The following is a 20,378-nucleotide window of genomic DNA, read 5'->3' on the forward strand; positions in this document are numbered from 1 at the left end:
TTTTTAAGTGTGACTTTTTCTTGATTGGCGTTTTCTTGGTGGCTGCATATCCTTCACTGGTTTTTGGAGCTCCCATACTGCTATTTTAATCACTCTATAGTTGTTTACTTGATGTTTTCATGAGGGAATGAGGGCCTGGAGCATCCTAGTCTGCCATCTTCCTGATATCAGATCTGTTCAGTTGCTTTTTTAATTGCTTCTTTTACAGTTTTAGTTGTGGGTTTTTTTTTGTTTTTTTTTTTTTTAGTAGCTTCCCATATGAAGAAGCTTTGCTTTTATTCAACTTTTTCTTAATTCAACTTTTCCTTTTATTCAGGTACCTCGACAGGAATTCTCTTTGACTAATGTTATGGTAATTGAGAACATTAAATTTTCAGCTCTACTAGAATGCCACCCAGTACCCTAACAAATACTTTATCATTCCTTCCTCTAGTCTGCAGCTTCTTAAGCAAGGGGAATTTTCTCAATCATTGTTCCATTAGTCAAAATGACTAGAACCATACACAATAAATTTTCTTATTCGATTGGCCAAGTTCTTTACAACGCATTGAAATTCTTTTAAAATATGAGAAAATGTGGTTTATATCTAGTCTGTAATTGTTTGTTAGTCTTTCAAAGATGTTTAGAAGCTAGGAAAAAGGAGCTATACAATTTTTTTTCCTACTTTCTTTCTTAAGAAAGATACTATATGATTTCAAATATTTAATTTTATAGATTATTTGATCTCAACGAATATATGAAACCAACTTTGAATTATGGATAAGAATTTTTAAATCCAATGAAAAATATTTTTTAAATTAAAATTTTTTCTCTAATTATGAAAATAAGATATGCTCATTATAAAAAGTCTAAATTGTACAGAAAATATAAAAGAAGCTAGAAAAATATGTCACTCAGAATGACAATACCTGGAGGCAATCACTGTTGACATATTTTTTTCTTTCTTTTTTTTTTCCCATGGGTTTTTAAAAGTAATTTATTTTTATAATGGGGTTTAGCTGCTTTTCACTGCTGTGTTTATGCCACTTTACACGCACTTGACACACTTACAGAGAGATATCAATACATAGGTTTGAAGATTCTTACTAGTCAGATATATTCTGTGCGGTGAATAGGGGGTGTTGAGTCCAGTTCACTGAGCAAGGAGTAGGTCTTGTCTATTACATATTGGGTTTATGGAACGGTATCTGAGCTAATTTGAAACCCTTGTTTTATGCATCACCCCACCTCACCTTTCCCGTTAAGCAGCCATAGTGTGTTTTCAAAATGTGTGACTCTGTTCTGTTTTGTAATTCAGTTCAAGTGTAACGGTTTTTACATTCCCTCTATAAGTGATATCTTATGATAAGTGTCTTTTTCTGTGTGACTTATTTCACTTAGAATCGTACCTAAATCCACTCATCATGCTGCTACTAGCCTTAGGACATTGATTTCATGGCTGAGTGATATTCCATTGTACATAAGGACCACAACTTCTTTATCCATTTTTCTCTTTCCTGGGATATTTAAGGTGGAATGAAGTGGAGGTTCTTGTCAACAAAGCAGCCCTAAACTTTGGGGCGCCTGTGTCTTGCTGATTTTTAGTTTTCCCAATTTATACACCCATGAGTGGAAGTGCCCTATGCTCTCTAAGCTGTGTTTTTTAGATGTTTCAGGACACACCGTACACTTCTCCAGAGTGGCAGTTGGCAATTTACATCCCGCCCATCAGCGTAGCAAGGCTCCCATTTCTCCATGGCCTGTCCTGCCTTTATGTTTTTTTTTTTTGTTTGTTTGTTTGTTTTGTTTTTGTTTTTTGTTTTTGTTTTTTCACACACACACACTGTATTTTATTTTTACAAGAGATAAATAGACTGACACCAAGCATTGTACATGGATGACCACAACAAAAGCAACAATGATTGCAATTACCAAACATGAAACACACTCATACTATGTCATAATATTGACATTCAGTCCAGTAATCCTCCACTGTAACAGCTCCTTTACTTTGCAGTGAAAATTGATTTGTATATTCTTTGCCTCTGAGTCCTTGTGGGATTTTTTTTTTTTTAAATTCAGACAGAAAGTCACAAAAATTATACTCATCCTCATCAGTTCACTCAGTCCCATGTAATTAATTTTTTTTTTATCTTGATCTTTTGTTAGCACTTTTATGAGTTCATCAGTTTTTCATTAGCGTTCTGAAAATGCTTATTCATTCAGTTCAGCAGTACAGTCAGTTACCAGAAACCTGTACTTGTCAGAGTCTTTTCCATGAATTTCTTGAAGATGAAACCCTTTTATAGGAACATATTTGCAAAAGCATCAGAGTACACCCAGAACTGTCTGTAAATGACAAAAGACTTAAAAATGACCACGGTTAAAGATTTGATGAGAGTTCATAATAATGCAGTTGACAAGAAAATTAGTTATTTCTGAGATATACATTTTAAAGTAATAACTAGGATTATTACTTATAACATTATACCACAACATATAAGATTTTTAGAAATTTCATGTAATGTCTGAAACATTTATATTAACATATTTCCATACAAATACAAATATAAGATTTTTAGAAATTTCATGTAATGTCTGAAACATTTATATTAACATATTTCCATACAAATACAAATATAAAATTTTTAGAAATTTCATGTAATGTCTGAAACATTTATATTAACATATTTCCATACAAATAACCCAATGAAAGTTTAGTATTAGTTGTTTTGTTTGTTTGTTTTTATATACTGCAGGTTCTTATTAGGCATCAGTTTTATACACATCAGTGTATACATGTCAATCCCAATCGCCCAATTCAGCACACCACCATCCCCACCCCACCGCAGTTTTCCCCCCTTGGTGTCCATATGTCCATTCTCTACATCTGTGTCTCAACTTCTGCCCTGCAAACCGGCTCATCTGTACCATTTTTCTAGGTTCCACATACATGCATTAATATACGATATTTGTTTTTCTCTTTCTGACTTACTTCACTCTGTATGACAGTCTCTAGATCCATCCACTTCTCAACAAATGACTCAATTTCGTTCCTTTTTATGGCTGAGTAATATTCCATTGTATATATGTACCACAACTTCTTTATCCATTCGTCTGCTGATGGGCATTTAGGTTGCTTCCATGACCTGGCTATTGTAAATAGTGCTGCAATGAACATTCGGGTGCATGTGTCTTTTGGAATTACGGTTTTCTCTGGGTATATGCCCAGTAGTGGGATTGCTGGGTCATATGGTAATTCTATTTTTAGTTTTTTAAGGAACCTCCATATTGTTCTCCATAGTGGCTGTATCAATTTACATTCCCACCAACAGTGCAAGAGGGTTCCCTTTTCTGCACACCCTCTCCAGCATTTGTTGTTTGTAGATTTTCTGATGATGCCCATTCTAACAGGAGTGAGGTGATACCTCATTGTAGTTTTGATTTGCATTTCTCTAATAATTAGTGATGTTGAGCATCTTTTCATGTGCTTCGTGGCCGTCTGTATGTCTTCTTTGGAGAAATGTCTATTTAGGTCTTCTGCCCATTTTTGGATTGGGGTGTTTGTTTCTTTGATATTGAGCTGAATGAGCTGTTTATATATTTTGGAGGTTAATCCTTTGTCCGTTGATTCATTTGCAAATATTTTCTCCCATTCTGAGGGTTGTCTTTTCGTCTTGTTTATGGTTTCCTTTGCTGTGCAAAAGCTTTGAAGTTTCATTAGGTCCCACTTGTTTATTTTTGTTTTTATTTCCATTACTCTAGGAGGTGGATCAAAAAAGATCTTGCTGTGATTTATGTCAAAGAGTGTTCTTCCTATGTTTTCCTCTAAGAGTTTTATAGTGTCCAGTCTTATATTTAGGTCTCTAATCCATTTTGAGTTTATTTTTGTGTATGGTGTTAGGGAGTATTCTAATTTCATTCTTTTACATGTAGCTGTCCAGTTTTCCCAGCACCACTTATTGAAGAGACTGTCTTTTCTCCATTGCATATCTTTGCCTCCTTTGTCATAGATTAGTTGACCATAGGTGCGTGGGTTAATCTCTGGGCTTTCTATCTTGTTCCATTGATCTATGTTTCTGTTTTTGTGCCAGTACCATATTGTCTTGATTACTGTAGCTTTGTAGTAGAGTCTGATGTCAGGGAGTCTGATTCCTCCAGCTCCATTTTTTTGCCTCAAGACTGCTTTGGCTATTTGGGGTCTTTTCTGTCTCCATACAAATTTTAAGATGATTTGTTCTAGCTCCGTAAAAAATGCCATTGGTAATTTGATAGGGATTGCATTGAATCTGTAGATTGCTTTGGGTAGTATACTCATTTTCACAATGTTGATTCTTCCAATCCAAGAACATGGTATATCTCTCCATCTGTTGGTATCATCTTTAATTTCTTTCATCAGTGTCTTATAGTTTTCTGCATACAGGTCTTTTGTCTCCCTAGGTAGGTTTATTCCTAGGTATTTTATTCTTTTTGTCGCAATGGTAAATGGGAGTGTTTCCATAATTTCTCTTTCAGATTTTTCATCATTAGTGTATAGGAATGCAAGAGATTTCTGTGCATTAATTTTGTATCCTGCAACTTTACCATATTCATTAATTAGCTCTAGCAGTTTTCTGGTGGCAGTTTTAGGATTCTCTATGTATAGTATCATGTCATCCGCAAACAGTGACAGTTTTACTTTTTCTTTTCCAATTTGTATTCCTTTTATTTCTTTTTCTTCTCTGATTGCCGTGGCTAGGACTTCCAGAACTATGTTGAATAATAGTGGTGAGAGTGGACATCCTTGTCTCGTTCCTGATCTTAGAGGAAATGCTTTCAGTTTTTCACCATTGAGAATGATGTTTGCTGTGGGTTTGTCATATATGGCCTTTATTATGTTGAGGTAGGTTCCCTCTATGCCCACTTTCTGGAGAGTTTTTATCAGAAATGGGTGTTGAATTTTGTCAAAAGCTTTTTCTGCATCTACTGAGATGATCATATGGTTTTTATTCTTCAATTTGTTAATATGGTGTATCACATTGATTGATTTGTGTATATTGAAGAATCCTTGCATCCCTGGGATAAATCCCACTTGATCGTGGTGTATGATCCTTTTAATGTGTTGTTGGATTCTGTTTGCTAGTATTTTGTTGAGGATTTTTGCATCTATATTCATCAGTGATATTGGTCTGTAATTTTCTTTTTTTGTAGTGTCTTTGTCTGGTTTTGGTATCAGGGTGATGGTGGCCTCATAGAATGAGTTTGGGAGTGTTCCTTCCTCTGCAATTTTTTGGAAGAGTTTGAGAAGGATGGGTGTTAGCTCTTCTCTAAATGTTTGATAGAATTCACCTGTGAAGCCATCTGGTCCTGGACTTTTGTTTGTTGGAAGATTTTTAATCACAGTTTCAATTTCATTACTTGTGATTGGTCTCTTCATATTTTCTGTTTCTTCCTAATTCAGTCTTGGAAGGTTATACCTTTCTAAGAATTTGTCCATTTCTTCCAGGTTGTCCATTTTATTGGCATAAAGTTGCTTGTAGTAGTCTCTTAGGATGCTTTGTATTTCTGCGGTGTCTGTTGTAACTTCTCCTTTTTCATTTCTGATTTTATTGATTTGAGTCCTCTCCCTCTTTTTCTTGATGAGTCTGGCTAATGGCTTATCAATTTTGTTTATCTTCTCAAAGAACCAACTTTTAGTTTTATTGATCTTTGCTATTGTTTTCTTTGTTTCTATTTCATTTATTTCTGCTCTGATCTTTATGATTTCTTTCCTTCTGCTAACTTTGGGTTTTGTTTGTTCTTCTTTCTCTAGTTTCTTTAGGTGTAAGGTTAGATTGTTTACTTGAGATTTTTCTTGTTTCTTTACGTAGGCTTGTATAGCTATAAACTTCCCTCTTAGAACTGCTTTTGCTGCATCCCATAGGTTTTGGGTCGTCGTGTTTTCAATGTCATTTGTCTCTAGGTATTTTTTTATTTCCTCTCTGATTTCTTCAGTGATCTCTTGGTTATTTAGTAACGTATTGTTTAGCCTCCATGTGTTTGTCTTTTTTACGTTTTTTTCCCTGTAATTCATTTCTAATCTCATAGCGTTGTGGTCAGAAAAGATGCTTGATATTATTTCAGTTTTCTCAAATTTACTGAGGCTTGATTTGTGACCCAAGATGTGATCTATCGTGGAGAATGTTCCATGCGCAATTGAGAAGAACGTGTAATCTGCTGTTTTTGGATGGAATGTCCTATATATATCAACTAAATCTATCTGGTCTATTGTGTCATTTAAAGCTTCTGTTTCCTTATTTATTTTCATTTTGGATGATCTGTCCATTGGTGTAAGTGAGGTGTTAAAGTCCCCCACTATTATTGTGTTACTGTCGATTTCCTCTTTTATAGGTGTTAGCAGTTGCCTTATGTATTGAGGTGCTCCTATGTTGGGTGCATATATATTTATAATTGTTATATCTTCTTCTTGGATTGATCCCTGGATCATTATGTAGTGCCCTTCCTTGTCTCTTGTAACATTCTTTATTTTAAAGTCTATTTTATCTGATATGAGTATAGCTACTCCAGCTTTCTTTTGATTTCCATTTGCATGGAATATCTTTTTCCATCCCCTCACTTTCAGTCTGTATGTTCCCTAGGTCTAAAGTGGGTCTCTTGTAGACAGCATATATATGGGTCTTGTTTTTGTATCCATTCAGCCAGTCTATGTCTTTTGGTTGGGGCATTTAATCCATTCACGTTTAAGGTAATTATCGATATGTATGTTCCTATGACCATTTTGTCAATTGTTTTGGGTTTGTTTTTGTAGGTCCTTTTCTTCTCTTGTGTTTCCCACTTAGAGAAGTTCCTTTAGCATTTGTTGTAGAGCTGGTTTGGTGGTGCTGAATTCTCTTAGCTTTTGCTTGTCTGTAAAGCTTTTGATTTCTCCATCAAATCTAAATGAGATCCTTGCCGGGTAGAGTAATCTTGGTTGTAGGTTCTTCCCTTTCATCACTTTAAGTATATCATGCCACTCCCTTCTGGCTTGCAGAGTTTCTGCTGAGAAATCAGCTGTTAACCTTATGGGAGTTCCCTTGTATGTTATTTGTCATTTTTCCCTTGCTGCTTTCAATAATTTTTCTTTGTCTTTAATTTTTGCCACTTTGATTACTATGTGTCTCGGTGTTTTTCTCCTTGGGTTTATTCTGTATGGGACTCTCTGCGCTTCCTGGACTTGGGTGGCTATTTCCTTTCCCATGTTAGGGAAGTTTTCGACTATAATCTCTTCAAATATTTTCTCTGGTCCTTTATCTCTCTCTTCTCCTTCTGGGACCCCTATAATGCGAATGTTGTTGCGTTTAATGTTGTCCCAGAGGTCTCTTAGGCTGTCTTCATTTCTTTTCATTCTTTTTTCTTTAGTCTGTTCCGCAGCAGTGAATTCCACCATTCTGTCTTCCAGGTCACTTATCCGTTCTTCTGCCTCAGTTATTCTGCTATTGATTCCTTCTAGTGTAGTTTTCATTTCAGTTATTGTATTGGTCATCTCTGTTTGTTTGTTCTTTAATTCTTCTAGGTCTTTGTTAATCATTTCTTGCATCTTCTCAATCTTTGCCTCCATTCTTATTCCGAGGTCCTGGATCATCTTCACTATCATTATTCTGAATTCTTTTTCTGGAAGGTTGCCTATCTCCACTTCATTTAGTTGTTTTTCTGGGGTTTTTTCTTGTTCCTTCATCTGGTACATAGCCCTCTGCCTTTTCATCTTGTCTATCTTTCTGTAACTGTGGTTTTTGGTCCACAGGCTGCAGGATTGTAGTTTTTCTTGCTTCTGCTGTCTGCCCTCTGGTGGTTGAGGCTATCTAAGAGGCTTGATGGGAGGCTCTGGTGGTGGGTAGAGCTGACTGTTGCTGTGGCGGTCAGAGCTCAGTAAAACCTTAATCCACTTGACTGTTGATGAGTGGGGCTGGGTTCCCTCCCTGTTGCTGTGGCGGTCAGAGCTCAGTAAAACCTTAATCTACTTGACTGTTGATGGGTGGGCCTGGGTTCCCTCCCTGTTGGTTGTTTTGCCTGAGGCAACCCAACACTGGAGCCTACCCATGCTCTTTGGTGGTGTTAATGGCAGACTCTGGGAGGGCTCACGCCAAGGAGAACTTCCCAGAACCTCTGCTGCCAGTGTCCTTATCCCCACGGTGAAACAGAGCCACCACTCGCCTCTGCAGGAGACCCCCCAACACCAGCAGGTAGGTCTGGTTCAGTCTCCCCAGGGTCACTGCTCCTTCCCTTGGGTCCCGATGCACACATTACTTTGTGTGTGCCCTCCAAGAGTGGGGTCTCTGTTTCCCCCAGTCCTGTCAAAGTCCTGCAATCAATTCCCACTAGGCTTCAAAGTCTGATTCTCTAGGAATTCTTCCTCCCATTGCCGGACCCCCAGGTTGGGAAGCCTGACGTGGGGTCAGAACCTTCACTCCAGTGGGTGGACTTCTGTGGTATAAGTGTTCGCCAGTCTGTGAGTCACCCACCCAGCAGTTATGGGATTTGATTTTACTCTGATTGCGCCCCTCCTACCCTCTCACTGTGGCTTCTCCTCTATCCTTGGACGTGGGGTATCCTCCTTGGTGAAGTCCAGGGTCTTCCTGTCAATGATTGTCCAGAAGCCAATTGTGATTCTGGTGCTCTCGCAAGAGGGAGTGAGAGCACGTCCTTCTACTCCGCCATCTTGGTTAATCCTCTTAGTTGTGGTTTTGAAGCCTAAACAGGTTCAGAATCATAGATGATCAGCCAAACCTCTAAATCATGATAATAGAAATGTGAAACTATTACTGAAAAATATATTGTTGATAGCTGTCATCTTTGTTTTGTTTCTAATTTAATGGTGATCCATCTAGCAGTGTGTCACAAACAAATAGAATTATCAGGGAGTTATAAATGACAAATTACAATTGAGATAATTGCTAGTTCTTTTATAAACAAATTAATGTTGACAGATAAAACCAAATCAGAATTTTTTTAAAAAAAGAATAGAGTAAATTGCAATAAAAGACTCTTGTCTTGCATTTCTTTTTTTATTTTTTTTATTTTTTTTTGTCTTGCATTTCTAATAAGCTCCCAGGTGATGTTGATGATGCTGTCTATAGTTCATACTATAAGTAGCACTTATTCAGCACTGCCTCATGTACACTGATAACACGAAACTATAATAGATGTAATTTTGAAAAAATGTATAACTTTCTGTATGAAATATGATCATTTACCAAAACTATGCACTTTATTTAGCATAGAGTCTTCTAATGATAAATGAGGAACTTGTGAGTGTCCACAAGTATGGGCAATTTTAAGAAGTGGTAGGTATTACAAGTATTAAACTGCAAATGAAATATGAAAAACAATCTCTATGATTATATTTTCTTTACTGATATCAGTAAATGTTGTAAGGAACTATGACTATATCTCCTAGTGGTGGAAATATCTCACAGTATTTAATTATTATTTATATTGAGCTCCTGCATTGAATTCATTAAAATTTTATTTAGTACTTTTGCATTTCTTTCTTTTTTTTAAATTGAGCTTAAATTTTTTTTTTATGTGCTTTCTTTTTTTTTTTTTTAATGTTTTTTTTTTTTTTAGCAATGGGTTTATAGCTAGTTTATTTATTTATTTATTTATTTTGGCTGTGTTGGGTCTTCGTTTCGTGCGAGGGCTTTCTCTAGTTGTGGCAAGCGGGGGCCACTCTTAATCGCGGTGCGGGGGGTCACTCTTCATCGCGGTGCGTGGGCCTTTCACTATCGCGGCCCCTCCCGTTGCGGGGCATAGGCTCCAGACACGCAGGCTCAGTAGTTGTGGCTCACGGGCCCAGTTGCTCCGCGGCATGTGGGATCTTCCCAGATCAGGGCTCGAACCCATGTGCCCTGCATTAGCAGGCAGATTCTCAACCACTGCGCCACCAGGGAAGCCCTACGTGCTTTCTATTTCAGACAATCAAGACAAGGTAAACATTAAAATTTTGGAATTTTCCTTCTTTCAGTATACTCTAAAATGTTTCAAATGGCACAGGAATTATTTGTGTCTTAGAGGCAAAATCTGTGACCTTGTAATTTTGTGGAGCTATATAAAAAATTGTCTCAATTTCTTTTATGTTTACTGGTCTATTCCAGGTTGTAAATATTGTCAATTATTATTTTTGCTAGAAAGAAAAAAATGCACACTTTGTTCCATTTTCCAGTACCTAAGTGTGTATTTTTATACACACTTTCCACCTATTTAAAAAAGAAAAAAATCCTCTGATTCCTTTTGTCTTTCCAGATTTTGTATATGTAATTCTATAATCCCACCACATCTAGCATCTTATTTCTTAGGAAATGCTGTATGAATGCTCAAAGAAAAAAAATTATATCAGTACAAGGAAGTTAATAACTTCTCCCCTCTTTCCCATAGAAAAATTCTGTGATTTGCTGGGTTACCTTTATTTATTCAACTTTGTACTATACTGGTGGTAAACAAAATCTTCATTAGTGTTTAAACTCACTGGGGACAGTTCTTATTTTAATTTGTATTCCCAGTTGCATGTAGTGTAATATTCTATATTCTAAAAGACTCTAGTGCATTTTGTTACATAGAATTATTTAAAGAGAATTGGCCAACTGCTGAATACCCATATCTCAAGGTCTTTCAAGTCAGTGCTGGCTAAACATTTCTAAGAATGATGTAAAAGGATTTTTTTAAATCAATTTTTTAATCATTATTTTACAGATGGCTTTAAAAGTCTTAACTTAATGCTATGCTTTTCTAATATCATGAGACAATATACAACATTTAAAAGTACCTTAAGTTCCTTTAAGATATTTTCCAATTATTAAGTGTAAATGCTTTGGACTGTTTCTTGACCTATTCACAGTTGAGACTATTCACATTTGTGAATTTGAACACCATGTGATGGAAAAAAATCTATTTTTATTAAAACACACCCTCATCCAGTCTACAGACATAATTTCAATATCTCGATGATTTTTCCTCCTTGTATCTTCCTGTAAATGTTATTACTTTTTGATACAATTTTAATATGGAGGGATCATATTTCTTTTCATGATGCATATGGCAGATGAACATGGAGTTTTTTAAGGGGAACTACAAGTGGAATATATATTTATATTTATTATATACATTTATATTCCTTTTCTTATTTTTAAGAAAATTGAATTTGTTGGTTCAGCTTTTTTCCTTATTTTGCCCAAGGAAATGATATAAATCTTGGATGTTTTCTGCTTATGATTTCTAGCATTTCTTTCCTTTGTATTTGAACAAATTAAAAATGCATTTGGATTTAGGTAAACTACGTGTGTCGTGAACATCCGTCTTATAAACTAAACTGTTTTCTAAAGGGTGATGAGTAATTTGATTGGCAGTAAACACAACATACATAACTAGGTTGCAGATTGAGTTTAGTTTGGCCTGCAGCACCAAAACGTCTCTAGACAATCACAACACTGAACATCAGCTGCAATTGGACACAAGTGTTTTAACCTATGCATCTATCCACTGGAGGACTGACTTTAAAAACAACTGGATATATGGATTCTTAAACATTTGTTCTTATACCTTCAAACCTCTCCAGGGAATTTAATATCCCAACATTGACTCTGTGCTGCCTCCAAAGCATTCAGATGATGACATTGCAAGGTCAGGCTGCTGCCCAGCACAAACCTGTCCTGTGGGCCTGGCGTGTATGTTTTCAGGTGTTGGCTAGGAGGAAGTCATGGAAAAGCAGAGCCAATTAGAACCACTTCCAGCAACAATAGAAATTATTGAGGTTGTCGAAGAAGAAGATAAACTGAAGAATGGCAACGGTATTTTGGGATCCAAGCATCAGATAAATGAAGCTAAAAATAATTGCAATCATATTTATCTATAGCAAGTAGTTCCTTTTTTTAAAATTACTATTAATGTGTATTTAACTAATGACACTGTAGCTCTATACCATTTCAGGTACCATTTATACCACTTAATTAACTGGGCAACTATTTTCTAAGCATCTATTAAAAGGACTAGAATTTGTTCAGTGGTCTGAGGAATATAAAGTTATCTAAGATGTGCTCCTTACTTTAAGGAGATAACTTTGATAGGGATATGATGGCTGTTTATACATGGCTTTAAGCATTACCATCACCACCATCATCATCACTATCATCAGAACTGCTATCATTCATTCATGCATTCATTTGTTTACTATCTATAGCATACCTAGTATGTGCCAAACACTGTTCAAAATGCTAGGGATCTAGCAGAGAACAGGATGATCTAGGTTACTGACATCACGAAGCTTCTATTCTGGAGAGCTGAGACTGATAAAATGAACATTTAAACAACTTAATTTATATTATTATAGATATATGATTTAATATGACATAATATACTCAAAAATGATAATGATATGAAGAAAAATAAAGCTAATTGAAGGAATAGGAGTGGATATAGAATGTTATTTTGTAGAAGGTGGCCAGGCAAGTCTTCTCAAAGGAAGGAACATTTGAGATTGAGACCTGAAATGATGAGAGAGAGAGAAAGAGTGACATGTGCAAGTGTACTGAGGAAGAACATTCCAAGCAGTTCACTTAGTGTGAACTGTCTTATTGTACATTTAAGTAAGAGCTTTGTTTGAATAATTTGTTTTAATCCTTGTTACATTTAAAAATAATTATTGTTATTATTCCAGTTGTTCAGCTAAAAAAAAAAAGCCTGAGGCTTAGGAAATTGCAGAGGCATGTTGTTTGCAATCTCATAGCTATTAAGTAGCAGAGTTGGTCTCAAACCTATTGGTACAATGCATTTTAGGCATTTTTTTTTCAGAAGGAAAATTATATCTGGCTTGCATAATTGGGGGAAATTTTCAAGAGAAGAGACATTTGAGCAGGATGTTGAATGATTGACAATGTCTGTAATTGGATGCATATGAAAGGAATTGGAGAAAAAACTGGGAGTGGAATGGTTAGGTGAAGTTTGAAGCATCTGAGGCGTATGTTGGAAATGGTAATCAGAGCAGTATAGGGTAGTGTTCTTTCTCAAAAAAAAAAAAAAAGATCAAGTTGGATGAGAAGACTGGAGCTTGGCTATAGACCATTGTTATTCTAGACTCACACATTTGCACTTAATTCTTTAGATAATGTAGAGACATTAAAGGACTTTGTGGAATAAAGTGATGTAAGTAAAACTGTGCTTTAGAAATATTATAATGGTGATGGAGTTTAAGATGGATGGAAAGGAGGGAATTATAGTAAGAGTTCATTAAGTCTGCAGTTCCTAAAACAGGGACTTGTAGATGCTTTTGGTATTGATGGGTCATTTTTAGAGGAGCCAGACATTCTCATGTGCATCACTTTATGAACAGAAAAGTATTTTGTACTCAAACGTGTTTTACCATTTTTTAAAATGGTGTATTTTTCCTAGTCTGCCATTCCTGGGAAAATATGAGTTTATTTGAAAGCATTACAGACTTCAGAAGAGCTTTTATAAAATTGTGAATTTTCTCAGATCAAAGGTATTAAAGTACAACTATTATTATGTAGGGGTTCAAATCATTCCTTGATTCATTGGCTTATTGATTGACTCAAGAAATAGCTCCTTTTAGAATAGCATATTATAGTGTGTGAGTGTGGTTTCTGAGGCTAGACTTTTATGGATTGGACCTTGAGACGTCCCACTTATTAGCAGTAAGTGGTTTGGTATTTATCTCTCTAAATCCCATGTTTCTCATCTGCAGATTTGTCAAAATAATAGTAATCTCACCTAATTCTCATGAGGATTTTGTGAGATTGTGAATATAAAGTACTCAGTACAATTCGAGACACATAATAAGATATCTGTTATTGCTGTTAGACAATGCTTGGTAGGCATTGCATAGTTACATCATATTCAAAAACTGAAAAACACACTCTGAACACATTTGTCTAATAATTTGCCTTGCGTTCCAGTGACAGTGAATCAAGATCAGAGTCAGTAGATTTAAAATTATCATTGCCCCTTGATTCCTTTACTGGACTGAGAAGTCAGTTATACTTGCTTACAGTTATTCTTTTTCCTTTTTCTTACGTCCCTTTGAGTTAATAAATATGGAAGGGTTTATGATTCTTGGTCCAGATGCTCACTTCCTATTGTTTGGTGCCCTTCTTTCATTATCTCTTAGCTCTTGAGATGGGTGTTTCACAACTTTTTGCCCAGCATAGGCATCTACGTATAGCATTGCCTCTCTAATCTACCATTCTGGCTTCCGAGTAGTCTTAAATAGAGCCTTAATATGGAGAATAACTGGTCATCACACCACACAGATTCTGACAAAGAAATTGCCCAAGAAACCTGCAGTCACGTTGCATTCCAGAAAAGGGTTTATGGTCTTAAGACAACTATTGCTTTTCTTGATGTTGTTACTTAAACGCTGATGATTTGCTAATCTACTGTTTCGATTTATGTGGAATAAGTTTATGAATGGAAATTCTAACCAAAATGCAGAAGAGATAGAGGTATTGGACAGTAAGCATTAATAAGCATGAAAATGAGGTATGAAGTGAGCCATTTTAGAAAAAAGATTGGAATTGATTTCTGCCGGATTTGGTTCATCAGAGTGAAAAACCTAAAGCTACTGATCTGAGAAGGGGAAAAACAAACAACAACAAAATACCTCCTATGCATGGTTTCTTCTTGCATTTATTTAGGACCTAGTTCTTTAAGTCCAAAGAGTTTATTGCAGAACCGAATGCCACTATCCCTATATGAAAATTGGCTTCAGTGCTTTAAACTGTGAGTCACAATAAGACATTTGTAGTTTATCAAATGTTTGCTATTTTACTTATCTTTGTTTAAAGGAAGACTGTGGCTTCTTGGGTGATTTGTGCAAATACAGTGAACTGGAAACCTTTACGTTTTGTTTCATTTGTCCCCAAATCATTTGACTATTTCTGAATAAAGAAGGCTCTATTAGGACTGGAGGAAAAGAGGCTGGGGATTGGGGTAGGAAGAAAGAAACAAGAAGCTTAGTGTTTTATAAACTTTATTACAAAGAAAATCTGGCATTTATTTCAAACTAGTGTGGTCTGTGCTTTACTTTGGTGAATGATGCTCATATATTTCTAGTCAGCAGAATAGAACACAGATCATCTGAAAAATGAAAAGCTTTACTATATGTATTGTAAGAGATGCTCAAGTTTGTCCTACCCCATCAATCTTACCTCCTTGCCAATATCATGCATGCTGCCCAGGGAGAGGATGTCGTAAACCATTGCTATAGAAGCACTCATTTAATTTAGTTACTACATCCTGTTGATATTTATGAGTGGTAGGGGAACTGTTTAAAAAAAGGACCTTTTGAGTTGACAAATGTGCACTGCTCTGCAGTGAGGGGGCATTTTGAATGATTTTCTCATCACTAATCTTTTTTCCCCTTACCGGTTGGAAAAGTAGTCTATAGTGCTTCAGGAATATTAATATTTAAATCTTTATTGTAGGTTCCAATGTAAATGGGCACACTTTATTTACATAATTATTTTGCAGAGTATTTTGGCTATCATCCTAGTGTTTATATTCAATGTATTTTAATGCCATCCACATTTTAGACAGCAGGCAGAAACCTTTGCTGCTTTATCTCTTGGAGAAATAAGATTGCCCCCCAAAAGATAGCCATTTATAATATATGCACCTTTGAATAATTAAATGAGCTACCGAAGAGGAAGAGGATTCTAGTCAGCCTTTAAACTGTGATTCTTCCATGCACTGAATCATTCCTTTATGAATACATTTCTCTTGGAGCATGTATAATTATGAAACTTGTTTTTTTTTTTCTATCTCGATAGGAACTGGGAAGTAACAGCCCTCCACAGAGAAACTGGAAGGGAATTGCTATTGCCCTGCTGGTGATTTTAGTTGTATGCTCACTCATCACTATGTCAGTCATCCTCTTAACCCCAGGTAATCTGTCTTTATTACTCTCTTATGATGGTATTGTGGATGATAATTTCACATTCAAATGCCTTAAGAGGGTAGTTATATGTGGTATCTTAGGACACATTAGCATTGGTTGGAATAAAAAAATGAATAACCAGACATTTCGCAAATGGCACAGTCATTTTGTGGTTTAAATACCATGCAAGATATTTGGGGGAAGCTGAAATGTAAAATATATATATTGAGAATGCCAAGGAAATCTTTGGTCTCCAATGCTGTTTAGAGACTTGTTATGTTTGTCAATTTAATAAATGCGGGACACATTTGACTTTTATTGTGGGTGGAGATGAGGGAGTGGAGTCTGGAAGTTTCCATATATAGGAGACAGCCCAACTATAATGACAGTGGTAAGGGAGGATTTGACAGACAAAAGGATTAGATCAAAAGAAAATGAGCTAAGCCTCTAAATGAGACACTTCCACTTTCTTTCTCTCGTCTTTCTCTGTAGTTTATACATTCCCAGTTTCTCTCTGTCCAAAGACCCTCTCCAGTTTGCCCTTGCACTATTCTTTAAATTGTGTTCTTTATGTTAAATAGTTGAAAACTACTATATAAATTATCAGTAAGTTTAATTGTTCTCTGGGGTTTATTTCAGTACTCAGAAGTTTTACTACTCTTTGGTAGGTGATAACACAGAAGGCAGAGAAAGGCTGCTCACATTTTAAACTCCCAAACTGCCTGCCAGGAACAAAAAAGTTTGTCATGCTACTACAACCCACCCAACTAGCTTGCTCAAAAACTGATCACCATGTATGGCGGTGAGAAAAATGGTCATTTCTATGATAGGATTGAGCCAGTCCCCAAATCAACTCGTATGCCTGTTGTTAAAGGCTATAAATTTATAACCAATTCCTGCCCCAGTTTTGTTATTTACAAGCCCCTTAAACACGTTGAATTTATTTCCTCATGTACAACATTTGATTAACAAAAGCTCTCTTTCAGAGTCATTTAGTCAACTAATTATGGTGGCTAATTATACAAATTGCAATATCAGGTGTTCCAATATGGTACTTTGTGACATATACCATCTTGGTAAAAACATTGGCTTTGAAATGTACAGATTTCCAAAGATATAGTTTGTAGTTGTTATTTAACATATGAAGAGATTGAGAAAGAAATTAAGGGAGTCGGGAGAGAGGAAACGGAAGAGAAAGAGACTTTAAAAAAAAAGAAAGGAAAAAATTTCTCTTCTAAGAGGTGGATCATCCATCATTCTCTCAGGAACCGTCTCTTAACAGCCTCATTTGTACACCTGCAGTACAGTGTAATTGAGCAATGTGATGGCTGTGAGTTGCTGCCAATTGCCAAGAATCTTTGTTAAAGGAAAATGAGCTTATGTTCAGCATAGTGTTTCACTTAAACATAGGAATTTTGACATAATTCTTAAAAAAATGAATGACGTGGCTTCATTGCTTCTATTGATGACTATCAACCAGATGGAAGAGATTAGTATCAGAGAATACCTATGTGTTTCTCTTGAACTTTCTTCCATCTGATTCTAGTATCCTTTTCCCAGTGATTCAGTTTCTCAAGTTTTCTTGTGAACTCTCTGAGGCCATAGTGATACCTTGGTGTCTTTGGGAGCTTGGTATAACAAAGATCTTGGTCACTCAGTAAATTAAACCTCCTCTACCCAACCCTTACCAAGTTGCCCCAGTAATAAAAACACAGGATAGTTGCATTCATTTTGTCATGCACTTATTCATTTATTAAAGCAAGGGTTTAAGCAAGATACACCTTGGTTTGAGTTATGGCTCTCACAGAACTAGTTTTGTGAAGTTGGCTAATAATTTAACCTTGCCTTCACTCATGTGTATTATGGATGCAACTCATAGTGCCAACTTTACAGTGTCGTTACCGACCCTCTTTAATCAATAGAAATTGATGAGGCCAGACAAGAAATTCAGGCAAGGCTTTATTGGGGCCCCTGCTGTAGCAGGGAGGGGCAAAAACAAGCAACAGGGTTGGGGGAGGACGAGCTGGATCCTTATATGGGGTGAGGGTATGGGCAGGTCCAGGGGTCAGGCTGGAGGGGGGCCTTAGGTGGTTTGCCCACCCCTTTGGTGGTGGTGTGTGCAAGAGGCATGCGCAGTGACCTCCTTTTGCTCCTGGCTCTTCAGAAGTGGCAGTTGGGATTTTTTTGGGCTTTTTGTATCTTGTTGTCCATAATTTGCCCCAACTGGGAATGCATGCAGTTATTTTTAGTCCTTTATAGTTTCTTTGTATTTTGTTGCTCAAGAAGACGTTTGTCCAGGTGCAAGCACTGCAGCAAAGTGTCCCAGGTCCCAGCCTGTCTCAGTGTTACTATGAGGGATAAATGAGATAATAAAATTGAGGTGTTTAGTACAGTCTGTAGAACTGCTGCTGGCATTCCTCCTATTATTTTTATTATTAAGTACTTATTGACCGCCAGACACGATGCCAAACACTGTGTTGCATGAGGGAGATTTCTAAGAAAAAGTATAAAGTCTTTCAGGAATATAGATCTTCTGTGATTTCAATTTTAAATTATGGCAGGTGGAAAAATACTAAATATTTAATCTGGCGTCAGTCTTTCAGTGGTCTGTTCATTCATTTATTCATACATCAATAGATAATTATGGAGTACAACTTTCTAGGTACTATCATAGTTGGCCTTACTATCTCCTGCTTTATATCTATCACTTCCAATCTCCTTCTTCCCCAGCTACACAAGCACACAACAACCACATATCCCGACCCAAAGAGTTAATTTCATATGAAAGTAATCACACAAATGGAAGTGCAATTATTATTTAGATTTATAATTTAGTGTTTGTTTTACATACCACATGTTCAGATGTCTTTAGATTTCACTGTTATTTTTGGCAGGGATGTTATGAGATGAAAAATAAAAGTCAGTATGCTGGAGTGGAAAAAGTATTGTTACAGAAAACAAACAACTTGTGTTCTACACTGTTTGTAAACTCAATGTCACCAGGGGTTGGAAGATGATATAAATTGATGAAGTGGACATAGGTAATGATGGTGGTTTAGGAATTTGCTTGAGTTATGAACGAGCAAATACCAGCCTGGCTACATGGCCTCCATGGTGGGCTCAAACCAAACAGCAGAGTAAAGTATAAGCTCAGAAGACTTACAGTTTGTGGCCTGAGTCCTAAGCCTAGAAGTACTCTTAGAAGTTATCTAGTCTTGCCTCCCTCGTTAGACAGGAAAAAAAAAAAAACAGAACTGAGTTTGTTTAACCTCTGGTTCTGAGGGCTAGAATGTGCATCGAGACCATTAGTGTGGCCTTTTGATTTAGCACATGTGTGCCTGTGCACGTCTGTGGTCAGACGCTAGTGCTCTGATTACACGGAGCCTTCCTCTCCTTACCCTCAGCAGTGCTAGGATAGACCCGCAAGGGAAAACCTCCAACTGAGGGAATAACATGCAACAACCCCCTCTAATCTTTCCTTTGTTCACAAGTATGTCCCCAAGTCCAGGCTTTCTAGGTAAAGCCAGTCAGACAGATGGAAACTTTCAACCAGGAAGGGGAATCCGTGACAGGAAGGGAAACTTCTGATTCTGAAATTACTCAGCAAGATACTTGACCTTTTAGGATAAAGAGCTGACTCTAGAACAATCCTTCCAGTAAGTGTTGTGGTCAGAAATTCGACACCTTTATAGCTACAGTAAGTCCCCTACATACGGACCTTCAAGTTGCAAACTTTCAAAGATTCGAATAGGCATGCATTCACCTGTCTGATCACGTAAGTTAGTTCACATGTCCGGCATACATTGCCACGTGCAGCTTGCCTTCCGTCTCCTATTGCTGACGATCGTTCAGCTCTACCATCTCCCACCTCCTCTCCCTCCTCCTGTCAGTAACTCTTCATGCCTGTTCACGCGATGCCAGCCCCTGGATGCCAGCTGTTGTACTGTACTACTGTACTTTTCAAGGTACTGTACTGTAAGATTGAAAATGTTTTCTTTATTTTTTGTGTCTGTTTTTTATGTATTATTAGTGTGAAAAGTATTATAAACCTATTACACTATAGTACTATATAGCCGATTTGTTTAGTTGGGTACCTGGGCTAACTTTGTGGGACTTACAAACAAATTGGACTTATGAATGCGCTCTTGGAACGAAACTCGTTTGTATGTAGGGGACTTACAGTATACGACCTTGGGCAAATCACTTACCTCCTTTGATCCCAAGTGTTTTCTTGAAGAAAAGGGCATCTTTGGTTTGCCAGAAACTGAAGTGATTTCTTGAAGTTCATTACAGCTCTAATATCTGTGATCTAATAAAACAACAACAACAATAATGGTGGCTTGCTTAGTAACAAGTATAGCAACAGACTAAATCTGGTGAGCTCTCTCACTAAGCCCCTTCTACCTTTAAAATATATTTAATTTTTTGGAGGGGGGGTGAGGGAGAAAGCATACAAGGAATTAGCTAGTCTAAGAAATGATTTAGAAACTGTTTTGCTCAA

The 20,378-nt window shown here is 36.6% G+C and overlaps 1 protein-coding gene across 2 annotated transcripts in view; it reads left to right on the forward strand.

Moving 5' to 3' along the window:
• Positions 1 to 20,378, forward strand: part of DPP10 (dipeptidyl peptidase like 10) — a 707,501-nt gene that overhangs the window by 161,096 nt on the left and 526,027 nt on the right. For both annotated transcript variants that reach the window (XM_068544007.1, XM_068544008.1), the window contains exon 2: positions 15,771 to 15,885. In XM_068544007.1, coding sequence (XP_068400108.1) covers positions 15,771 to 15,885 — 115 coding nt within the window. The remainder of the gene's footprint in view (positions 1 to 15,770; positions 15,886 to 20,378) is intronic.

The sequence above is a fragment of the Eschrichtius robustus genome, chromosome 5 (genome assembly GCF_028021215.1).
Source record: "Eschrichtius robustus isolate mEscRob2 chromosome 5, mEscRob2.pri, whole genome shotgun sequence".
Taxonomy (NCBI): domain Eukaryota; kingdom Metazoa; phylum Chordata; class Mammalia; order Artiodactyla; family Eschrichtiidae; genus Eschrichtius; species Eschrichtius robustus.